Source organism: Bacillus rossius, chromosome 5 (assembly GCF_032445375.1).
Source record: "Bacillus rossius redtenbacheri isolate Brsri chromosome 5, Brsri_v3, whole genome shotgun sequence".
NCBI lineage: Eukaryota > Metazoa > Arthropoda > Insecta > Phasmatodea > Bacillidae > Bacillus > Bacillus rossius.
In genome coordinates, this window is record NC_086333.1 from 78,490,336 (window position 1) to 78,509,818 (window position 19,483).

At 37.3% G+C, this 19,483-nt stretch overlaps 2 protein-coding genes across 5 annotated transcripts in view; one reads left to right on the forward strand and one right to left on the reverse strand.

The window, feature by feature from the left end:
• LOC134532070 (uncharacterized) overlaps positions 1–19,483 on the forward strand; it is a 566,709-nt gene that overhangs the window by 512,956 nt on the left and 34,270 nt on the right. The window lies entirely within an intron of this gene.
• LOC134532063 (syntaxin-12) lies at positions 1,295–17,768 on the reverse strand. The gene is made up of 6 exons (XM_063368240.1): positions 17,678–17,768; positions 17,270–17,507; positions 14,023–14,188; positions 11,079–11,346; positions 9,148–9,230; positions 1,295–7,729 (listed from the first exon to the last, which is right to left on the reverse strand). Exons 2-6 carry the CDS (start codon positions 17,494–17,496, stop codon positions 7,634–7,636), a joined length of 840 nt encoding a protein of 279 aa, XP_063224310.1. The 5' UTR covers positions 17,497–17,507; positions 17,678–17,768; the 3' UTR covers positions 1,295–7,633.

Genomic DNA, 19,483 nt, shown 5'->3' on the forward strand with positions numbered 1-19,483 from the left:
CTGTATTTACTTGACTATATGACACCAGTGATTCTAAAGCCCTTCATACAGTGCTCTTCTCTTGAGCAAGAAAGAGAACAAGCAAACTGATCCTAATTCCAGCTGGTATCCAAGAAAAATAGTAGACAATAAATACACTTGCTATAACTGTAGGTTTGCATTTCTTGTACCAAAATATATTTCATTTATACTATACATTATGTCCTTAAAATGGGCTAGAATTAATATGTGAGAGGAAACAAATGTAATGTTTTAATCACCATTATAAATAATAAATTTATTTACACTGACCACTTGCAAGAAAGATGGCGATAAATGACTGATCCGTCTCTGCATCGCACCAGCTGGAACACAAGTGTGCTAGGTGCCATTCACACGACATGCGCCTGTTTCAAGGCAAGTCGTACAAGCCTGTTTGTGGAGATTAAGATGCACCCCTCTTTTGATCTGTAGTGCCTCAAAGAAAAATAATACCTACAAATATAGCAGGCACTTAAATTTACTTAATAGGAGAATGGCAATCCCAATTTTCTTGAATCCGAATCCCGAATTCGAATCCAAAAAAAAATTACTTTGAACATACCCCGCTAACCCGAATCTAGGTCTCAAGAAATGAGTTGGAACAGTTAACCCTTTAAATGTTTTATTCATGTATTAAGCTTCCGGAATAAATTCCTATTGTAATTTTTTTTATATAATTACATCTTAAAAGAAAAATATCTTGAAGAATGATAACAGGATATGTATGAAGAAAAAAATTTGACCCAGTAAACTTCAGAGGTTATAATAGTTGAATTTTTTTAATTACTTTACTTCCTTCGAAGTTTTCTTCAAATCTTTTCCAACAAATATTGAATCCTTCGAATACCAAGGATTTGATTGGCCCATCCGGCCAAACCTCGTGCACCGCCCAGCAGGTTTGCACCTGATTGGCTGCTTCAACCCTAAGTAAGGAGAGGTCTGACGTGCAAGGCTCTCATCAGGCAACACCGGGCTCCGAACAACGCGAGTGCTGTGCTCTTGCTCATTAGCTAAGCCATTAGGACTGTCTTAGTACGGGTAACCTCATTAACGCACAGAGAAATCTTCAGCCTGGAAAATGGCCCACAAAAGAATGTCGACTGCTAGCAAAATTATTTTTGGCAAGATTTCACTACTTTACCCATACACGTACCTGCGCTACAACTAACAAATAAATGGATAAGAACTGTGATTGGGCTGTAAGGAGAAGGAGGTCGAATGTAGCAAAATACATCTGTAACTGGAAGGGTTGGTGAAAGAAACAGCAAGCAGGTAATATCAATAAAGAAACATTTAATAGAGATGGAAATAAAGATTAACAAAAGAACGTGAAAATAATCATTTTCACAAGTAACAAATTATATATAGGTGTAATATACAAACACATTTACTTACTACATATATGTTGAGGAATGAGGTAATTACTTAACGTACATCGTACAAGGCAGTATGCAAAATATGTATATAACGTATGAAAAAAAATAATACGATCAAGCACACATTCTAGTTGCTAAGTCTTCAAACGAGCTCAGTAACAAATATATATGTATATGTATAAACGTTCATTGTTCACAGTTTTCCCCCCTAAAACGATTAACTTACAAGTGGTCCATTAGGTTGCACGTACATTTCACAGATCTGGATACATTAAAACAATCGAAGGAGATGCATAAGCAAATAAGTACAGCTAATGAATCCAATGCAGCAATGCAGAGCTGACACTAGGATCAGTTACACCCTAAATTACCATTTCAAGAACAAATACTGACTTAAGACAAATAGTTTACAGTTCGTTTTGCACAGATGAAGCCTGTTTTGTTTGTCCTCAGTACTTTATGGACACAACACTTTTTCACTACAGGAGATGTTCTGAACCTTGCACATAAAGGTCCATACGTACCGTGAAGTATTCCATGGCCACGGAACAGACTGCAGGTGCCTTTTCACAGCTGCACGTAAACCAACAGTAATGTAGCAAGTACCTGCCACTAATTTTTTTTGTTCCCTTTGCAAAATACATTATGAGTTTAATTTTTACACATAGAGCCTACATATTTTAAAATATGACACACTGCATTTTGGTGTCTTTCGTAGCCCAGAAAACACCAAGAATCATGAAACAAAAAATAAACTATCAAGAGGCTGGTCATGATGAATATTAAGACAAAGAACAAGCATTACGAGAGAGGTAAAGAACTTCACAAATCCACACAAAAATCTGAGTTTTTCCTCTAATTGTTACAATTCATAAGCAAAGTTATCTGCATATTGTTTCCGCATTATTGGTCCGATTCTTTTACGCACAGTAGGGGACTTGCTAGTCCACATTTTTTTTTTTTTTTCATTTTTTTTTTTTTTTTTTTTTTCATTTCTTGATCAAAAACATAGTCTCAGCAATATATGCACAGTACCTCTCTTTTTTTTTCCACACGTTATTTGTGAACAACTTTTTATCTTGGAATAAATACATAGTTGACACAACTTCCTTCTATTATTTAAAAAAAACTACTTAAGTAACAAAATAACATAGGTAGGTACTTATTGCAAGCATACCCACAAGTTGAGAATCAGTTCAGACTTATTACAAGTTCCAACATGTCTTTTGGCCAACATTTGTTGCATTACTCTGCTGTTGAGTAAACACAGAGAAAATTTTAAAAATATTAATCTAGTCCTAAAACTTATTTTTGGCAAAGTCCCTGTCACTATCAAACTACTTTAAATGAAATGGATTAAAGAAAGACGGACAGTTATATCACCAAAACCATGAAATTAGGTTCCATAAAATGTTAAAAATAGACAAAATTCTAAAAAGGGTTGGTCAATCCAATCACATCTATGCCCAGAAACAGTGGATATTTGTGCACATCTGTGACACATCTAAATTGTAAAATGAGAAGCTATACACAGGGGAGAGAAAAACTTACGAAGTTAAATAAATTTGTGTAAAAGTTGACCATGACAGTATAATGGGTTTTGGCGTCATATACGCAATTTTCGTTTTAAAATGTGTTACTTAGTCAAGCATTACTCCAACTTAAAGGCAAATATTTCAGAGCAGAAACCTCATCTTTACAGGATTAGAGCCTAATTGCCCATTTTCGCAACTGTATCGTTACACCGTTCTATATGTCGACAGTTGTTTGCATATTTTTACAAACTTACTGTCATTTATTTGTACATCTGATCACACTGCTGTTTTCTGTCTATTTTCTTTGATCAACGTCTGACTTAGTTCTCTTATGCAAAATTCTCTGAAAGTTTGTTGTTTAGCACCTGTTTTTCATGTGCCATCCTACATCTTTGTCCAAACCTAGGTTACCTGCGACACACAACCAACTCAATAAAGGGCATGCCCACAAATGATCATTCCGTTGTGACAATCACAACAGGAATCATTCAAACAAACAAACAAAACTAATCCCCACTCCTCTTCCTCCGATTTCCGCTGGAGCCAATGGTAGTCTCACCTTCACACCGACAATCCTACACAGGTTTTGGGTAGGTTTCTGCAAAATTATTTTATGTATCTGAATTGAATATCAATCTATAATAGCAAATATTTCCCAAACTGATGATTTTAACATACAGTAAAACCATAATAGAGGTAAAATTAAAGAAAATAAATAAACCTGGCAATGCATTATCTTAAACCAATAAAAATTTAAGTTTGAAAACTGTTTGTCGCTCTAAATAATTATAGACATGTCAAAGTATGCATAATATTGCAGATAACAAATCTAAATTTCTCAATAAACTATTTTAGCTTCAAACATGTTATACTTTTTCTTCAATTAAATTTTTTTGATAATGAGTCCCACTTGGTGTTATCTAATGGTAATGAATAATTTTAAAAAAAAAACTATTTTAAATGTTAATTTGAATATCAAACATCAAATTATTCATGCAAATGGAATATTTATTGAATGCTCACAAACTCTGAGTTTTGGGTGAGAACATAACTTCATAAAATATTTTTAAAACGATAAAAAAAGACAGCTATTTTTAAATGCCAACATTTAGCAACTTCAGAAAGCACAAACCACACAACAAACCTGATGAGTACTTTTTAAAGAGACCCGGGTGTTTCTATTGTGTCACGATAGTCTCTAGAATCTAGAGAAAGTCAAAAATCATATAAAACACCAAAAAAAAAATTTAATGTTAAATGTACTGTTAGGTCTTTAAATTTTTCTTTCCATATGACAACAAGATTCCCAATCTATAATTACGTATTCTGAAATTCTCATTACTGACCTTTTACCAAAAGTTACTCGTGCACCAAACCAATTATTTTGCAAAGGAAACTATAAAATCTGTGGCAGAAATCTGCTGTAGTTCCTCTCTTAATTTCTTAATTTTAATTACAAAATAAATGAAGTCAAGACAAACTAACTACACAGTTTACATTTCAGCAATTGAGTAAACACCCTGATCGAAATTTATTGTGAAACCGCCCCAATTACCAATATAGAAACACTACATGGGATAAAACACACCCTATGCTGCTTTCTTTCCCAGCAAATAATCTGTACGAATGATCGGCTGTAACTTTAAAAAAAGGAATTATGGACTAAGTAATCACTTCCAAAATTGTCTAGCATACACACTTGCGACAGGCATCAGCACAACAACATTTTGAGATCATCTTTGAGCCTTAATTATTGCGGTAAAAGGTCTTTAAACTGGCACGCTGCCATTATGGACTAGTAGCTGTGCCAGATTACCAAATATCAATGTAGTTTCAACAGAAGTACCAAGTGATAAAATGTGAAATGAAAAACTGACAGTAACAATTACATAACTCTGAACAAACTAAAAATGCTGGCAACTCAGTAACGCACCAGCGGTCAACGTCAAAAGGTCAACAGCTGGAATCCACCTGAGACAATGTGAACGTGAGCGGCTCAACTGAGGAGGAACACAGAATCCCTAAGCCATGGGATGCCGGGTCAAAGACCCTTCAATGCATTTATCTTATGCTCACTGCAGAGGATCAAATCGTGACCACTTTCAAATACACAAGGATAAGAGAGAACTAACTACTGAATTTACCTGAATATAATGTTATGATTTTTACCAAAACTGTGGAAACTAAAAGTGGGGGTTGCATTATAGTTGTAAACTTGTATCTGGCCATTGGGAACAGCTCAGTTGAAGAACTACAGGCTCTGCCTCCTAAATGTGTCACTCATGTCACTTGACGGATGAGAGATGCAGGTTGGAGGAGAGGGGGTAGATGGAGTGTCACTGGGTTCTTCCTGCTTGTCTTCCCTGTGGCTGCTGGCAAGAAGACCACCTACATCACCACAGTCTTGTCTTTATGAACAGCCCTCCTTTCGATCTACCGTCATAAAAAACAGTTTTTTTTTTCTAACTGCAAGTTGGTATTTCAAAAGGGTCTTGTAAAAATGGAATGAATTTAATAATTTTCAAGTGCTATGTTCTTGAATTGCGATTTCCAACCCATAAAGATTTTTACATAAACTCATAATCAAAAAATGTTTGTGGTCGCATTAAATCCAGAGTCGCATTATATTCGAGTAAATATGGTATTTTCATTTCCTCCACAGTAAAGTATTTCAGAAACTAATTTATTACAAATCTCTGCATGTGTTTTCTTCACAGCACCAAAAACAATATTGAACAATCAACTAAACTTTCGACAAATGAACACGATCAATAGAGAGATAAGTACGGCCGTCAGACCAGGACATAGTTACATGTTTCATGATGCAACTTCACAAGACCCTACGGAGAAGAAAACAGCAGAGCACACTGTCTCAGCACACGCTTCACATTCCCACCATGTTGTGTGAGTGACTGTACGTACAGTCACACTTTGCTAGGAAACCCTAGTCTACAACACAATATCCAACAATAAAACAGAATGCAACATGTAGATAACAACAAAACCCACTTTTTATATATTCTTTTTAAGTTATCAGGATAGTATAGAAAGAGGAATATTATTCAAAGTTAGAATGAGCATTACACATTATCACTGGAGAAGTTTTGAAAAATTCCGGCTAAACATTATCACTGAGAAGTTTTGAAAAATTCTGGCAAGTATAAAATCACAGATGTAAGAAAAATGGCTTTACTGCATTTTCAAACAAATGAAAATTTTTAACAGCAGTTAAAAAATTTTCGTTTATGGCCGACAATCTGTGACAAACTTTAAATAACTGCAGGATAGTAAAAAAATAATTCAAGAAGCTTTCTCCGAAGCTAAGCTCCAACATTGCTGGACAACCCCACAGCACATGCTGTCAGAAGAAAACCCACTCTGTCGCTACGACATCCTGTTCCCGGCCATTTGCTGCCAAAACAAGCACACAAGAAGAATCACAGTGTACTCTTGACATCCCAGACTCCGGACACATTGCGTACGACCTCTGTGACTGGCGTAGTGGTGCGTGTACCAGTCAGCTTGAATCACCAGCGAACACTTATCTGCACCAATGTACATGATGCATCACAAGAAGTGTCAACAATTAACGTTCTCAAGCAAGCGGTGAGCATAAACATATACAGTACAACCCTGTTATAATGTTTTCCAAGGGGGCATAATGGAAAAACATTATTAGCAGGAAAATGTTAATAAGCAAGAAATATTGATTTAACAATTGTCAGTGTTTGACTCAACAAGCTATACAAACCAATTTTATGTAACCTTATTTTATTGCATAATCGTCGCACCTATATTTTAGGGCGTCAAAATTTGGATAAAAAAACCTCTCGCGTAAACGTCGCATGATGTTTTTGGTTTCGCTATTAGATTCAGAGCACTTTGTGTGGGAATTTGTTTCCGTATAAAACAATGTATTTTAAAATAGAAATCTAATATCTATTCGGACATTACCACTTATTTAATTATCGGAAATACGAAGTTGTCTGATGTGGAAATTTTCTTTTAAAGACATTTTTAAACGTTATAAACATTATCTGTTTGTTTGCGTCACCACGGTGTACCACTTACAAAAATGTAGCCAGTGTTAGTTGGCATCATTCATGTTTGGTTATGATGTTATGGGGAAAATGTTGGGACTAAAAATATGATGTTATAAGCAGGAACATCATAAAAAGGTTCTACTGTAGGTATATTTAACATCACTAATTTATGAAAAAATCATTCCTTTCTTTTACCTTTAAATTTAGTGAACACTTTTTTAAAGATTGTTTACTAAAAGGTAAAAGCCCAGGTGTGTTATCCTACACCACTTTACTTCTGACACATACAAAAAAGCAGTACTGACTGCTCTTTATTCCTCTTTGTGTCATGGACAGACTGTACCCAGTCGAGCTGGAGATATCGAGAGCTCACTACGTGCAACTTCTGCAGGTGCTCTGTCTCAAACAGGAGGGGGACTCACAGCCATCCACGGACTCTGCTAACACCGCTAACATCACAGCACGGCGGAGGGGGGAGGGGGGCAGGTCACAGCTGAACGAAGACGCAAGAAACACAACGCTGACAGCCACCGCGGGAGCGAGGCAAGCGCACACGCGGGGAAACGCAACCCAGCGCACCACCGAGCCGTCTCCCCGAACCAGACCACGCGTATCACGAGCGAGGTGTCACGTCGGGGGCGCGGGCAGGCCCCACACGCTATCTCTTCAGCTGGGTCAGCACCACGATCGTCACGATGATCGCGACCACCACTGCTACCAACGCGAGGATCAGCACCTTCTTGCGGTACTTGTTCTGCCAACATCACATGCACGTGCCACAATCTCAGCTGACAAGACTGTACACATCTCTGCAGTCACAGCACAATAAGTCAAATACAAGTGAAAGGTTACTTTTGAGTTTTTACATTCATGATTACCAACAGAAAAAAATACACACACTTCACTAAACCTCTCAATTGTTGTATATTTACCTATTTATATTTTATTTATAATTTTCATTAAACAACTCAGCTACCAAACATTTAAAAAAAAAGTAATAATAATAATAAAGTAACAAACACACTGATATATACACACTTACTAAATGTTCTGGCAGTTAATTACAAGCTACATAATTCTCACGAACACACAAATTATATTGGTTGGAATGACCCCTTTCTGCAATTTTTAATTGCAGTAAATTAACACATGTATTTCATTCATCACATGTTCATTTTTTTTTATATAAACTTTATATAACGACACTTAACGGACTGAGCATTTTTCAACGTTATAGAGTGAAGAGAAATTAAATATATAATTTTACTATTCTATAATAATATGTATTTACTAATATGGTACACATTTCACACAAGAACAATAATATTCATACAAATAACAAACTTATTGCGTATAGTCTGTTATATTTTCTTTGTTTTCCAATATTATAGACACGGTAGAGCGGCTAAATCCAAAGTGTCTTCCAACATCACTGATCTTTTCTCCCGCCTCTATTGAGCGTATTAATAAAACTTTTTTGTCAATACACAAAGATTTTCGTTTACTCGCCATGTTTACAGTTCGAAAGTCTGTAAGCAACTGCGATAATGATAACGTGTAACAACTTGACTAAAGTCTAGTGACATAGGTAAACATGTGCAAGTTCATCATACAAAAAACAAAAGACAAAATTTCTTAGAATCTCCGGTACGTCAGCCGAAGTAACCACGTGCTAGATGATACGAAAATAAATCAGCAAACAAAAGAACGTACACAGCTGCAGTTCTTATCAACTTCGGCAACTTAGAAAGTACTGCTTAATGATTTATAATGCTGTATTGTTGTCAAATAGAGTGAGTTTGATGCTATAAAGAGTGTATTATTCTATAGGAAACAAGGTAAACCAACCAAAGTCAAGCAATTTAGACGTTTTAATGAGTTAGTCGTTAAATCGAGTGACGTTATAAAGAGTTTACACTGTATATATAAATTCCTTAGGAATTAATTAAAAGACAAATATAATTTACGACTCAGTGATAGGCCTACCTACATTATCATATCACATTATTTATTATTTATTACTTTGGTTTACTGAAAGAATTATTTTTGTGTGCAGTGTTAAATAACTTCATCGAAACCTGCATTAAACTCTGCAGGAAAATCTCACTATCACTGCCTGATATCTCTACCGATGCGCGCTAGCAACGGGTCGAGAGCCCAACAAGTACACACCTGGTACTGCGCTGCCCTCTGCAGCTGGCTCGTGCCTTCTTCCACGTGTCCGTGCACGTTCTCTATGTTGCTCTCGATCGTATCTGCGCACACATCACCACTTCAACTTCATCCCACAAACCTAAATATTTTAAAAAACTAATTATTTTTGACGTGACGTCTAATAAATCTATGAACGCCAGATGCACGCACGAAAAAGTGTCCCGTTAGCTCATTGTCCCGTTACACTGTGTCCCAGTTGCGCTCATTGTACGCTTGCGCCGCATCTATCTCTCTTCCACTCGATTGGAACAACCATCGATTTGACTTTTTCGAGGCACATTAAACTTGAAACACTCCCATTCGTTTCCTACTTTTCCTATCATCGTCCCATCCTTAACAGAATAACACAGATTGGAAGAAGTTAAATAGCCAACATGTATAAAAGTTATAGTTAAAAATAATCTCTTCGTTAAAGTAATAAACATATTTGAATTAATGAGTGCAAATAAAAGTAAATTTATCAATTAAATTATAGATTTCATTTCACTCCTTCTTTGTATCCATACAAAATAGTGATAATTAAATAAAAATGATTCAATTTTCTTCATAAAAGTATGCAATCATTTCATCAATGTGTTGTTATGACGTCACGTTAAACTATCGTCCGTAAACCGACCTTACAGACAACCAATTTTTCGCAAGACAATTTTGTACTATCCTTGCCAAAAGACTGTTGGAGCCAATGACTATTGGACCCAAAATAAAGTTGAAGCCAATGACTATTGGACTGTACCTAGGTACCACGGTACCTCTTACTAAGCTACACCACCACTACAAAATGGATGTTTATAACATTTTATGCCTCTCATGCTATATGGTCCATGCAATTATTTTCAATACACATTTTACTACAGGTGTCCACACAAATCTGTAATAAAAATTTCCTGACTTTCCATGACCACAATTACAAATTTCCCTGATTATTTTCTTTTAAACAATTTACCTATTTTGCCATTTTATAAAATAATAAAGAGAATCCAGTTTTCACCATCCCCGTGGCTGGCCTAGTTCAAACAGAGCTTTGGACACGTTATTTTACAGTGTGAGAGACTATGCAATAAAACACCGTCTGGGAAAAAATTGCTTTCACAATCTGGTGGTGGCAGACTGGAGTATGACAGACCCCAGTTAAGTTATTATCACTGGGGAATTACCACGACTTTTCCAACATTTCAAATGTATTACATGACTTTTTCTTACCAATTTAAACTCACTTGACTTCTCCCCGATTTTTCCTGACTCTACCGAAAGTTGACACCCTTTAATTGTATGACAAAGTTTTTATTGGCTATACAAAAACCAATTTGGGGTTCTTTTAAATTGGTATAAGAACTGTTACACATTTTAAAGTAAGCAATAATGAAGTTTTATTTTAACTACTGCGTAGGTACAATATTATATTGTGAATTGCAATAAAACCAAAAAACACTGAAAATCATGTCAATATACCATATGAAACCAAAATGCCAGTTAATCACTCAAATTCAACAGATATAATCTAAATTTAACTCAAATCATAAAATCTATTTGTTTTTATATATATTTTTAACTCAAAAATTTAACATTTAGCATGAATATTGTATGTACTATTGATGTACTAAATAGACTGAATTTTGTCTTAACTCTTTTACATTATGGCATTGGTAAATTTTTCAAATGTACACGATTACTTGCATATTTATTTTCATTGTTCCGAGTAGTTATAAATGCTTTCTACAAATCATTATATAGTAAAAGAGTATAGTGTATCAGTCACAAAAAACAATTTTGGTGAATTAGGTGTTATGAACTATTTAAGTGTCATATTTGTATAATAATAAGCTGTATTTATGAATAAGCAAGAGTTGATGAAAACGAACGACACCGGAACACGAGGGGTCGGCACTCACTGAGGGCGTCCCCTTGCTCGTGCACCATGGCCGCCAGCTCGCGCATGATCTGGTTCACGTCCAGCACGTCGCCCTCGATGCGCCGTATCCTGTGCTCGCGCTCCGCCAGCAAGCCCGTGTCGAACTCCAGGTCGCGCAGCCGCGTCTTCTGCGCGGCCAGCTGCGCCTGCTCGTCCAGCCAGGCCCCCTCCTCCTCCTCGCCGGCCCCCTCGCCCTGCTCGGCCGACTGCCTCCGCAGCAGGCACACCTTCATCCTCTCCGCCACTTGCTGCGACACAACCCGACGTGACACCATCACTACTAGAGACCTGCAATATTCGCAGGTTTCGATGGCCTTCAGGATACAGACTGCACATACCCCCTGTACACTCGGGGCAAACAACGCAAGTTCATCGGCTGCCGACTTGTAAGTCGTCTCGGCTGGTTTTGTCTGCGATTCGATCCTTTCTTTGGTTGAGGGTTTGTAACCGGTTGGGATTCGTCCAGATTAACAGTAAGCCAATAGCAAAATCATCTGAGAGGTATATGCGTTTGAATTCTAGCCTATCGCCGAATGAATCCACGAATTTTGCAGATCTCTAATTATTACTTACTTGACCACACTTGAGATGCAACGACTCCAAACGCTCTAACCAAACTATCCATATCCTCTAAATTATAAGACACAGATTTTTTAACTTTAATAAAAAAAATAAGAAGGCTTGAATGGGTGAAGCGCACACGAGGAGGTTAGTTCTCAGCAGATGCAATCAGGAATTGCTGTTTGGTCAAATAAAAAAGCAATTCCAATTGCTTTTCCATTCTCACTCCAATATCTTGTTACTAACGTGAGCAAGACCGCGTCACGCGCAGGTGCAGAGCAAGTTGGGCTGACATCACATGCCGCCGTAACATGAGATGTGCAGTGCGCACCTGGGTCGCCGCTTCTCCTCCCTCCAGCCCTCAGCTCCCCCCGCGCGGCGCTGTTAGTTAGACATCCGAAACCTGACAGCTGCGGAGTTACGCGAGCCGCCGACACATGTTTCAAGAGATTTCTGCAGTCGGGTCGGCGCGGTATGACGCGACTGGCCCCAGCCACGCTCGTGAATTCTAGAAGGGGCCTGGGCCAATATATAAGCCGAGGACACCGGCCTCAGAGTCAGTGAGAGTTCAGTCAGAAGTTTTCCCACGGCAGAGTTTCCAGGCGATAGAGCGGTGAAGTCCCTGGACGAAGGTTCCAGGGCGGAGAGTTCAGTTCCGGGCAATAGTGTCGCAGGCGTGGTGGAGTTCAGAGCGAAGTCCCAAGCGAGCCGTTGAGTGGGATCTTGGCGAAGGTAAGTGACGGCGGCGGCGGAGTCTCGCGGCGGAGGTCCACGAGGGGTGCTGCTGCGAGAGTTGCGCCATAGGTGCGGCCCAGCGAGGTGTGCGATGTGTGGAAACTGAGTGACTGGGGAAGCAACATTTTTAAGTGAAATTGATTATTAGGCATTTTAGAAGATTATTTGTTAGTGAAGTTAATAGTGGAATTAAATAAAACTGTTTAGTAAAATCTTTAATTGGGCTATCCTTTACGAACCCGGTAAATCGTAACAATATGGTAGGTCCTGCATCACGTGGTTTCACACTCCGCTAAGTAACAAACCCGGAGTTTCACTCTACAGTCATTCTTTTAGGAAATTTGAATTGCTCTCTGTAAGAATGGAAAGCTACAGCAATCAGCAGTTGAGCTGTACCTAACAGCGCTTATCAAGCACAAATAAAGTGCAAGTCATCACGTTATGTATGTACGTATTAAGTATTTGACTGCGAGTGTAATTATTGCTGCTAGAGACAAGGCCGGCCAGCCTGTTTGGAACATTCTGCGGGTTCTGAGGTCAGCGTTGTAAGCAGTGGCGTAACTAGGATGCCGTTGTTATGGCAGCTTCGAGTGTTAAGCCGGGGGGACTTCAATGGGAACGCCGGCAGGTACGTAAGGCAACGCTGACCTGCGGTGACAGCGTGAAGTGAAGTGAAAAGGGTGAGTGACCACCGGCGAGCGATAGGGGGCGACAGGCGACAAGCAACGACCTCGTGTGCGGAGATCACAGCATCCGGAACAGTGTTGGTAAAGGAATTATTAATTATTATATTTTAAGACCAGATTCAATACTTGGTTAGGTTCTTTGGGATGATGTAAATAAGAGCTGATTATATGCACCTGATGGATTCGTATTTATAAATGTGTTTTAACTTTTAATGATTGAGTTTTACATTTAGTATTTCTGACCGAGCAGTGTGACTGCTCTGGGTCTTCACACAGACCAAACACTGTGCCTCTTCCCCTCTTTAAGGTGACGTGTTTGCCTACCCCTTCCACTCCCACTCCTCCCCCTCTGTTCTCCTGGTCTGTCGACAGAGACTACAGTTAGACAGATTTTAAAAGAAAAAATGCAACTTAGGTACTAATAGGCAAGGCCGGCTTTAGGGAAGGGCAACCAGGGCGAAAGCCCCGGGGCCTCCACAAACGGAGGGCCCCCACTTCGGAAAAAAAATCTTTCAAATTCCGACAAGTAAACACTAGTAAACATATTTTCCTTTGATATTCTTTTTTCGCTGTTTTACCTTTACCTACAGTACTTTGTACATGCATAAATATTAACAGAAATATTCTTTAACACTAGAATTTAATTTCATATAATTCTTGTCTCCGATTATATTTATGTATGTTTTTTAAATGAGAATCTACTTGATTTGACAATAAATTATTTATTGGAAAACTTGACTGATATAAAGTGTTCATTTTTATTTGTAAAATAATTTGGGGCCAGGGGGCCTCCGCTCCTCTGTTGCCTCGAGGCCTCCAGACCTCTAAATCCGGCCCTGCTAATAGGTTTCAGTTGTCTGTACTCTTTTGGTAAAGTTAGGAAAAGCTATCCATTAAAATATATTTTGGACACATGCGTCCCGACCACAACGCGAGCCCCACCTTCTGCATCTTGCTGTAGTACTGGACCGCCTCCTTGAAGTCGTTGGTCAGCTTGTCCACCTGCAGCTTCTGCTGCTTGTCGCCGCGTCGCACGATGAAGTTCAGTCGCTGCAGGTCCCGCGTGGTCTGCCCCACGATCTGGTTGCAGCTCAGCTGGGTCACGTGTCTGGGGACACAGACCCGTCCCCGTTCCCCAGGCACGCCTCGTCACAACGCCCCGCCCGTCAGGCACTGGCCCTACATTTACAACATTTCTTTTTTTTTAACAAATCTTGTGATAAAACACTGAATCATGATTATAAGTCGAAAACAAAGGAAAAAATTTCCTAACGACCTGGTATAACACGTTTGTATTGTTATATTTGAGGTTTTGTTTGGCTAAATTCTTTCAATGTACTAAATTAAAACACCAACCAGCATGTACCACAGGATCAAAATAAACATGATCATGCCATTAGGATAAAAAGATAAACTTGGATAGGTGATACAGAACAATTGGTAAATATGTAGTTGGGCGAAATTTGCGGGAAAAAAAAGTTAAAAATCCGAAAATACTTTTATTCTATGCTCTTTAACTTCTTCTTTTCATTAAACCTGGAGGAGATAAGAAATTCCAAATACTTTAGGAGATATCGCCGTTCTTATTTTGCAATACAAGACCTGTGCAATCATTCGACCGTAGCAATTTTTTTATTTTGCCGTGTGTTCGTGAATGCCTAATTAATTAAAATGGTCGATTAGGTCAGGTCAGTTACATTAAAAATACTTTCAAACTAAGCGGACATTAAAAATACTGTGAATTAAATTTAATGGTTGTTTAGTTTTAAAGTATTTATAATGTGACTGACCTGACCAAACAAACCGGAACAAAGTAAGAACACTAGGAACTCACGTAATTTTTTTTTACTTATTACTTGCGCAACAATATTCAAATAACAAATAAAGCATTATAATTTGAAACTTTAAAAACTCAAATAAGTTAGAGAAGGTTACAATTCCTTTGCCATTAGTAGAAAATTATTTAGTCGATCACCTACGTCGCGAAAAAAAAACATTCATACTCGTAAACAAGATACAATGGTTAAAGCCACATGAATGCACAGGTATTGTGATGAAAATTTAAAAAATCGATATCTCCTAAAGTATTTGGAATTTCTTATCTCCGCCAGGTTTAATGAAAAGATGAAGTTAAAGAGCATATAATAAACGTATTTTCGGATTTTTTGACATTTTTTTCGCAAATACTGCTAAACTACATATTTAGCTACCTTAATTATGATTTTAAGTCGAAAACAAAGGAAAAATTTCTTAACGGCCTGGTATAACTTGTTTGTATTGTAATATTTGAGGTTTTGTTTGGCTATGTTCTTTCAATGTACTAAATTAAAACACCAACCATCATGTACCACAGGATCAATATAAACATGATCATGCCATCAGGATAAAAAGATAAACTTGGGATAGGTGATACAGAACAATTAATGAATAATTTTAAATAACTCACTTTTGCAATGACTTACAAACAATCGCAACAACATTTCAAACCACGTGTGAATGTCTTGTTCCAAGTAAGTATTTAACATGGCAGATATCAAATCCTTCCATGAATAAAATACTGGAAAATGTTTCTGTCTCCGGTGATCAAATAATACTAGAAGGCTTAGGTATAGCATTGATGTTTTATAGAATAATTAATAAAAATGTTATCAGGAAGTAAATGATTGAAATAAATGAATAAATTTAAAGGTAAATATGTACAGTCGTGGTAGATGCCAAAAAAAAATGCTAAAAATCCGAAAACACTTTTATTCTGTGCTCTTTCACTTCCTCTTTTCAAATCAACCGGCGGAGATAAGAAATTCCAACTACTTTCGGAGATATCGAATTTTTTAATTTTCATCACAATAACTGCGTATTCATGCGGAAAAAAATGCTAACAATCCGAAAATACTTTTATTCTATGCTATTTCACTTCCTCTTTTCAAATCAACCGGCGGAGATAAGAAATTCCAAATACTTTATGAGATATCGAATATTTTAATTTAGCAATACAACGCCCGTTTAACCCTTCGAACGTCGCCATTTTTTATTTTGACGTGTGTTAGTGAATGCGTAATAAATAAAATGGTCGATTAGGTCAGGTCAGTTACATTATAAATACTTTCAAACTAAGCGGACATTAAAAATAATGTGAATTTAATTTAATGGTTCTTTAGTTTTAAATTATTTATAATGTAACTGACCTGACCTAACAAAACCCGGACAAATGATGAACATTAACAACTCACGTAATTTTTTTTTACTTATCACTTGCGCAACAATATACAAATAAAAAAATAATACTTTAAAATTAGAAACGTTAAAAACTCACCTAAGTTGGAGGCAAGTACATTTCCTTTGCCACTATAAGGAAATGATGTAGTCGTTCACGGCAGAAGTTGACCGATTAATTAAACATTGTATTGAACAATAAATGAATAAATAATCAAGTATTGGTTCATTTGAATACTGACCAATCACGGAATAAATAATCACCTATTGGTTCATTTGAATACTGGCCAATCACGGAACAGTCACGTGACAAAATTGTCCAATAAGAAATATGATACTAGTAAACAAGAAACCTTATTATCTATGACAAGAAACAATGGTGATTGCCGCATACTATGCAGGTATTGTGATGAAAATTAAAAAATTCGATATATCCTAAAGTATTTGGAATTTCTTACCTCCGCCGGTTGATTTGAAAAGAGGAAGTGAAAGAGCACAGAATAAAAGTATTTTCAGATTTTTAGCATTTTTTTTTTGGCATCTACCGCGACTCTACATATGATGAAATTTAAAAATTCGATATCTTCTAAAGTATTTGGAATTTCTTACCTCCGCCGGTTGATTTGAAAAGAGGAAGTGAAAGGGCACAGAATAAAAGTATTTTCAGATTTTTAGCATTTTTTTTGGCATCTACCGCGACTGTACATATTTACCAATTTAAATGTTTTTTTTGGCTTATGGGATTATACTCAGTAGGATGCTCCCCTAATGATGGTGACTGTATTTTTTAACGCAACTTCGAAGAAACCTTGCCCTCGACTCAGCTAAATCCCACAAGTCAAGAATAATCAGACAATGGCCATGAAAGCCTGCAAAATTTATGAATGAGTACATGAATGAATCAATATCAGCGAACCTATATTAACAAAACAATACTAACTGTAGTTGATTAAAATGAAGGTAAAATAATAATTACACTTGATCCCGCAGACCCTGGTTGTCCCTTTCTGTACCAATGCTTTTCAAAGCTCGTTCCAAATTTTTCCAGTTCGTATTTATGGTGTAGATGTTGGTAGTTATATTTTCGCTGAGGCTGTACAACTCCGTCGGGCTGAACTGCAAGGTGCCCATGAAGTCGATGTTTGGCACGGTACTCATTGAGCCATAGTTCTTCTGCCCACCGGCTGAAGAACCACCCGACATTTTTGCAAATACTGAAACATCAAAATCCCAAAGGATTGAGAATTAAAACCCAAAAACAACAAACCGTCTGATCAACAACGCCCCTCACAAACTCAATAAACATTAGTTTCGTCAAAATATTGACAAAATGTACACTATACTGTAATACACTAATCAAATAATATAAATACAAATAAATTACCAAAATTCTATCTAATCAGCTGATCATAAAACACCCACAACCTCAAAATATTTTTGACATCAATACCGCTACCATTTGTAAAATATAAAACCTCAATTCATAGATACAACACAAATATTCAGAACTTTTAAGTACTACATCATAAAAAATTCGACGTTTGATATGTTGTCTTTTGCTGACGCTTTCACGTTCGATGTAAAGGTTAAAGAGTTGCCACGAAAAACAAACTAGTTTCAAATGCTATTTGCTTTAGATCAAGAGCCCTTATTCTTGACGAAGTCTGCAAATTTTCTCCACAGGAATGACTTCAATTAGATGGATATTTGTTAAACAATTTTTGAGAACACTTTTTGAAGGAATCAGATTTCGAAATTGTCACGAATTGTCAGAATTATTCAACTACCTTATTTGCTGGTTGAATCGGAATTCCTCTAGAGATTTGAGAACTTTTTTTTTTTAATTGAAACTTCTTTGGGCGCAATGGGACTAAAATTCAAAGGACGAATTTAAATGTTATGTTTTCGTGAAATGTTGAACAATTTCTGATGCTAAAAGGTTGAGGACTTTGTAGTGAATTCATTTCCTTGAGTGGGCTCCATAAACATAAAGTGGAGTGCGACTCGAGTTTAACCTTGCCATGGTGCAGGGATAGGTGGTTCGCGGTGGTAGGGACCTGTGATTGACGCTATCCGACTTGTTGGAATCTATTAAGGGCAACACGAGGTCTGAGCTTATTGTTGTGAACCACACCATTGGCCATATTGTCAAGAATATTTTGATCTTTCAAGGATGTATTATTGTAATTATTTGTGTAATCAGTATCGTTAAACAGTGTCATATGAGTATTGGTTTTAGCAGATAAATAACTTTTCACACTTTAGTTTTAAATAGTAACTCTTTGTCACGAATTTTTTATTTGATTAACTAAATCACACATTATATTTTAATTATGAGCCAACGAGTATGTCAATATATTTAGTCCAACTAAGAAAATGCTCGATAAAAAAGGTTTAGACAAGTCAAGTACTTGGAACATTAATCGTTTTTTATTTTCAATTTGTGACTAAATGTTTAAGATGTAAAGAATTACCATGAGATATGCTCCGTGCCATTTAATTTTCCGGTCAAAGAGCAGCAAACATGTTACTCATTTTCCCTTTCGTCAGCAACTCTGTGGGCTATTCATTCACCACCTGGTATGAGCAAATTGTGGTCTTGGACCCAGGGCCGGTGCAAGGTAAATTGGCGCCCTAGGCAAAATAAACCTTAATGCCTCCTCCCCCCCCCCCCCCAACCTCCGCCAAAAAAAAATTGTCCTTGCCTCAAAATACACCACGTAAGCCTAATATTTTGTCAACAAATATAAGCAGGCTTGTGTTTTTTTTTTCTTATTACAAATCATAAACAGGTCACCATGGACTTTAAATAATTACTTATATCAATATAAACATTCCAAACTGTTACAAAAATCCATTTTCATCTAGTTTCAATAATCGTTAAACATATATAATATCAGCTGTTATGTGTCGTGCTTGGCCGCCCCCAGCTACTTGGCGCCCTAGGCGTTTGCCTAGTTCGCCTATATGGACGTGCCGGCCCTGCTTGGACCATTTACCTTGGTATCATGCCTGTGACCTTATTGGTTCTGCGGTGTATCAGTGGATACAGTGCATAGCCTCTGAAAGTAGGTTCTCTCTATTTCAACTCCTGGTTTTGCCTCTGTCAGGTTGGCTAGGGGATCGTAGGCAATTGTAATCCAGTGTTAAAAATTTCACGAGTTGCACATCTCCCACCACTTCCTCCCGA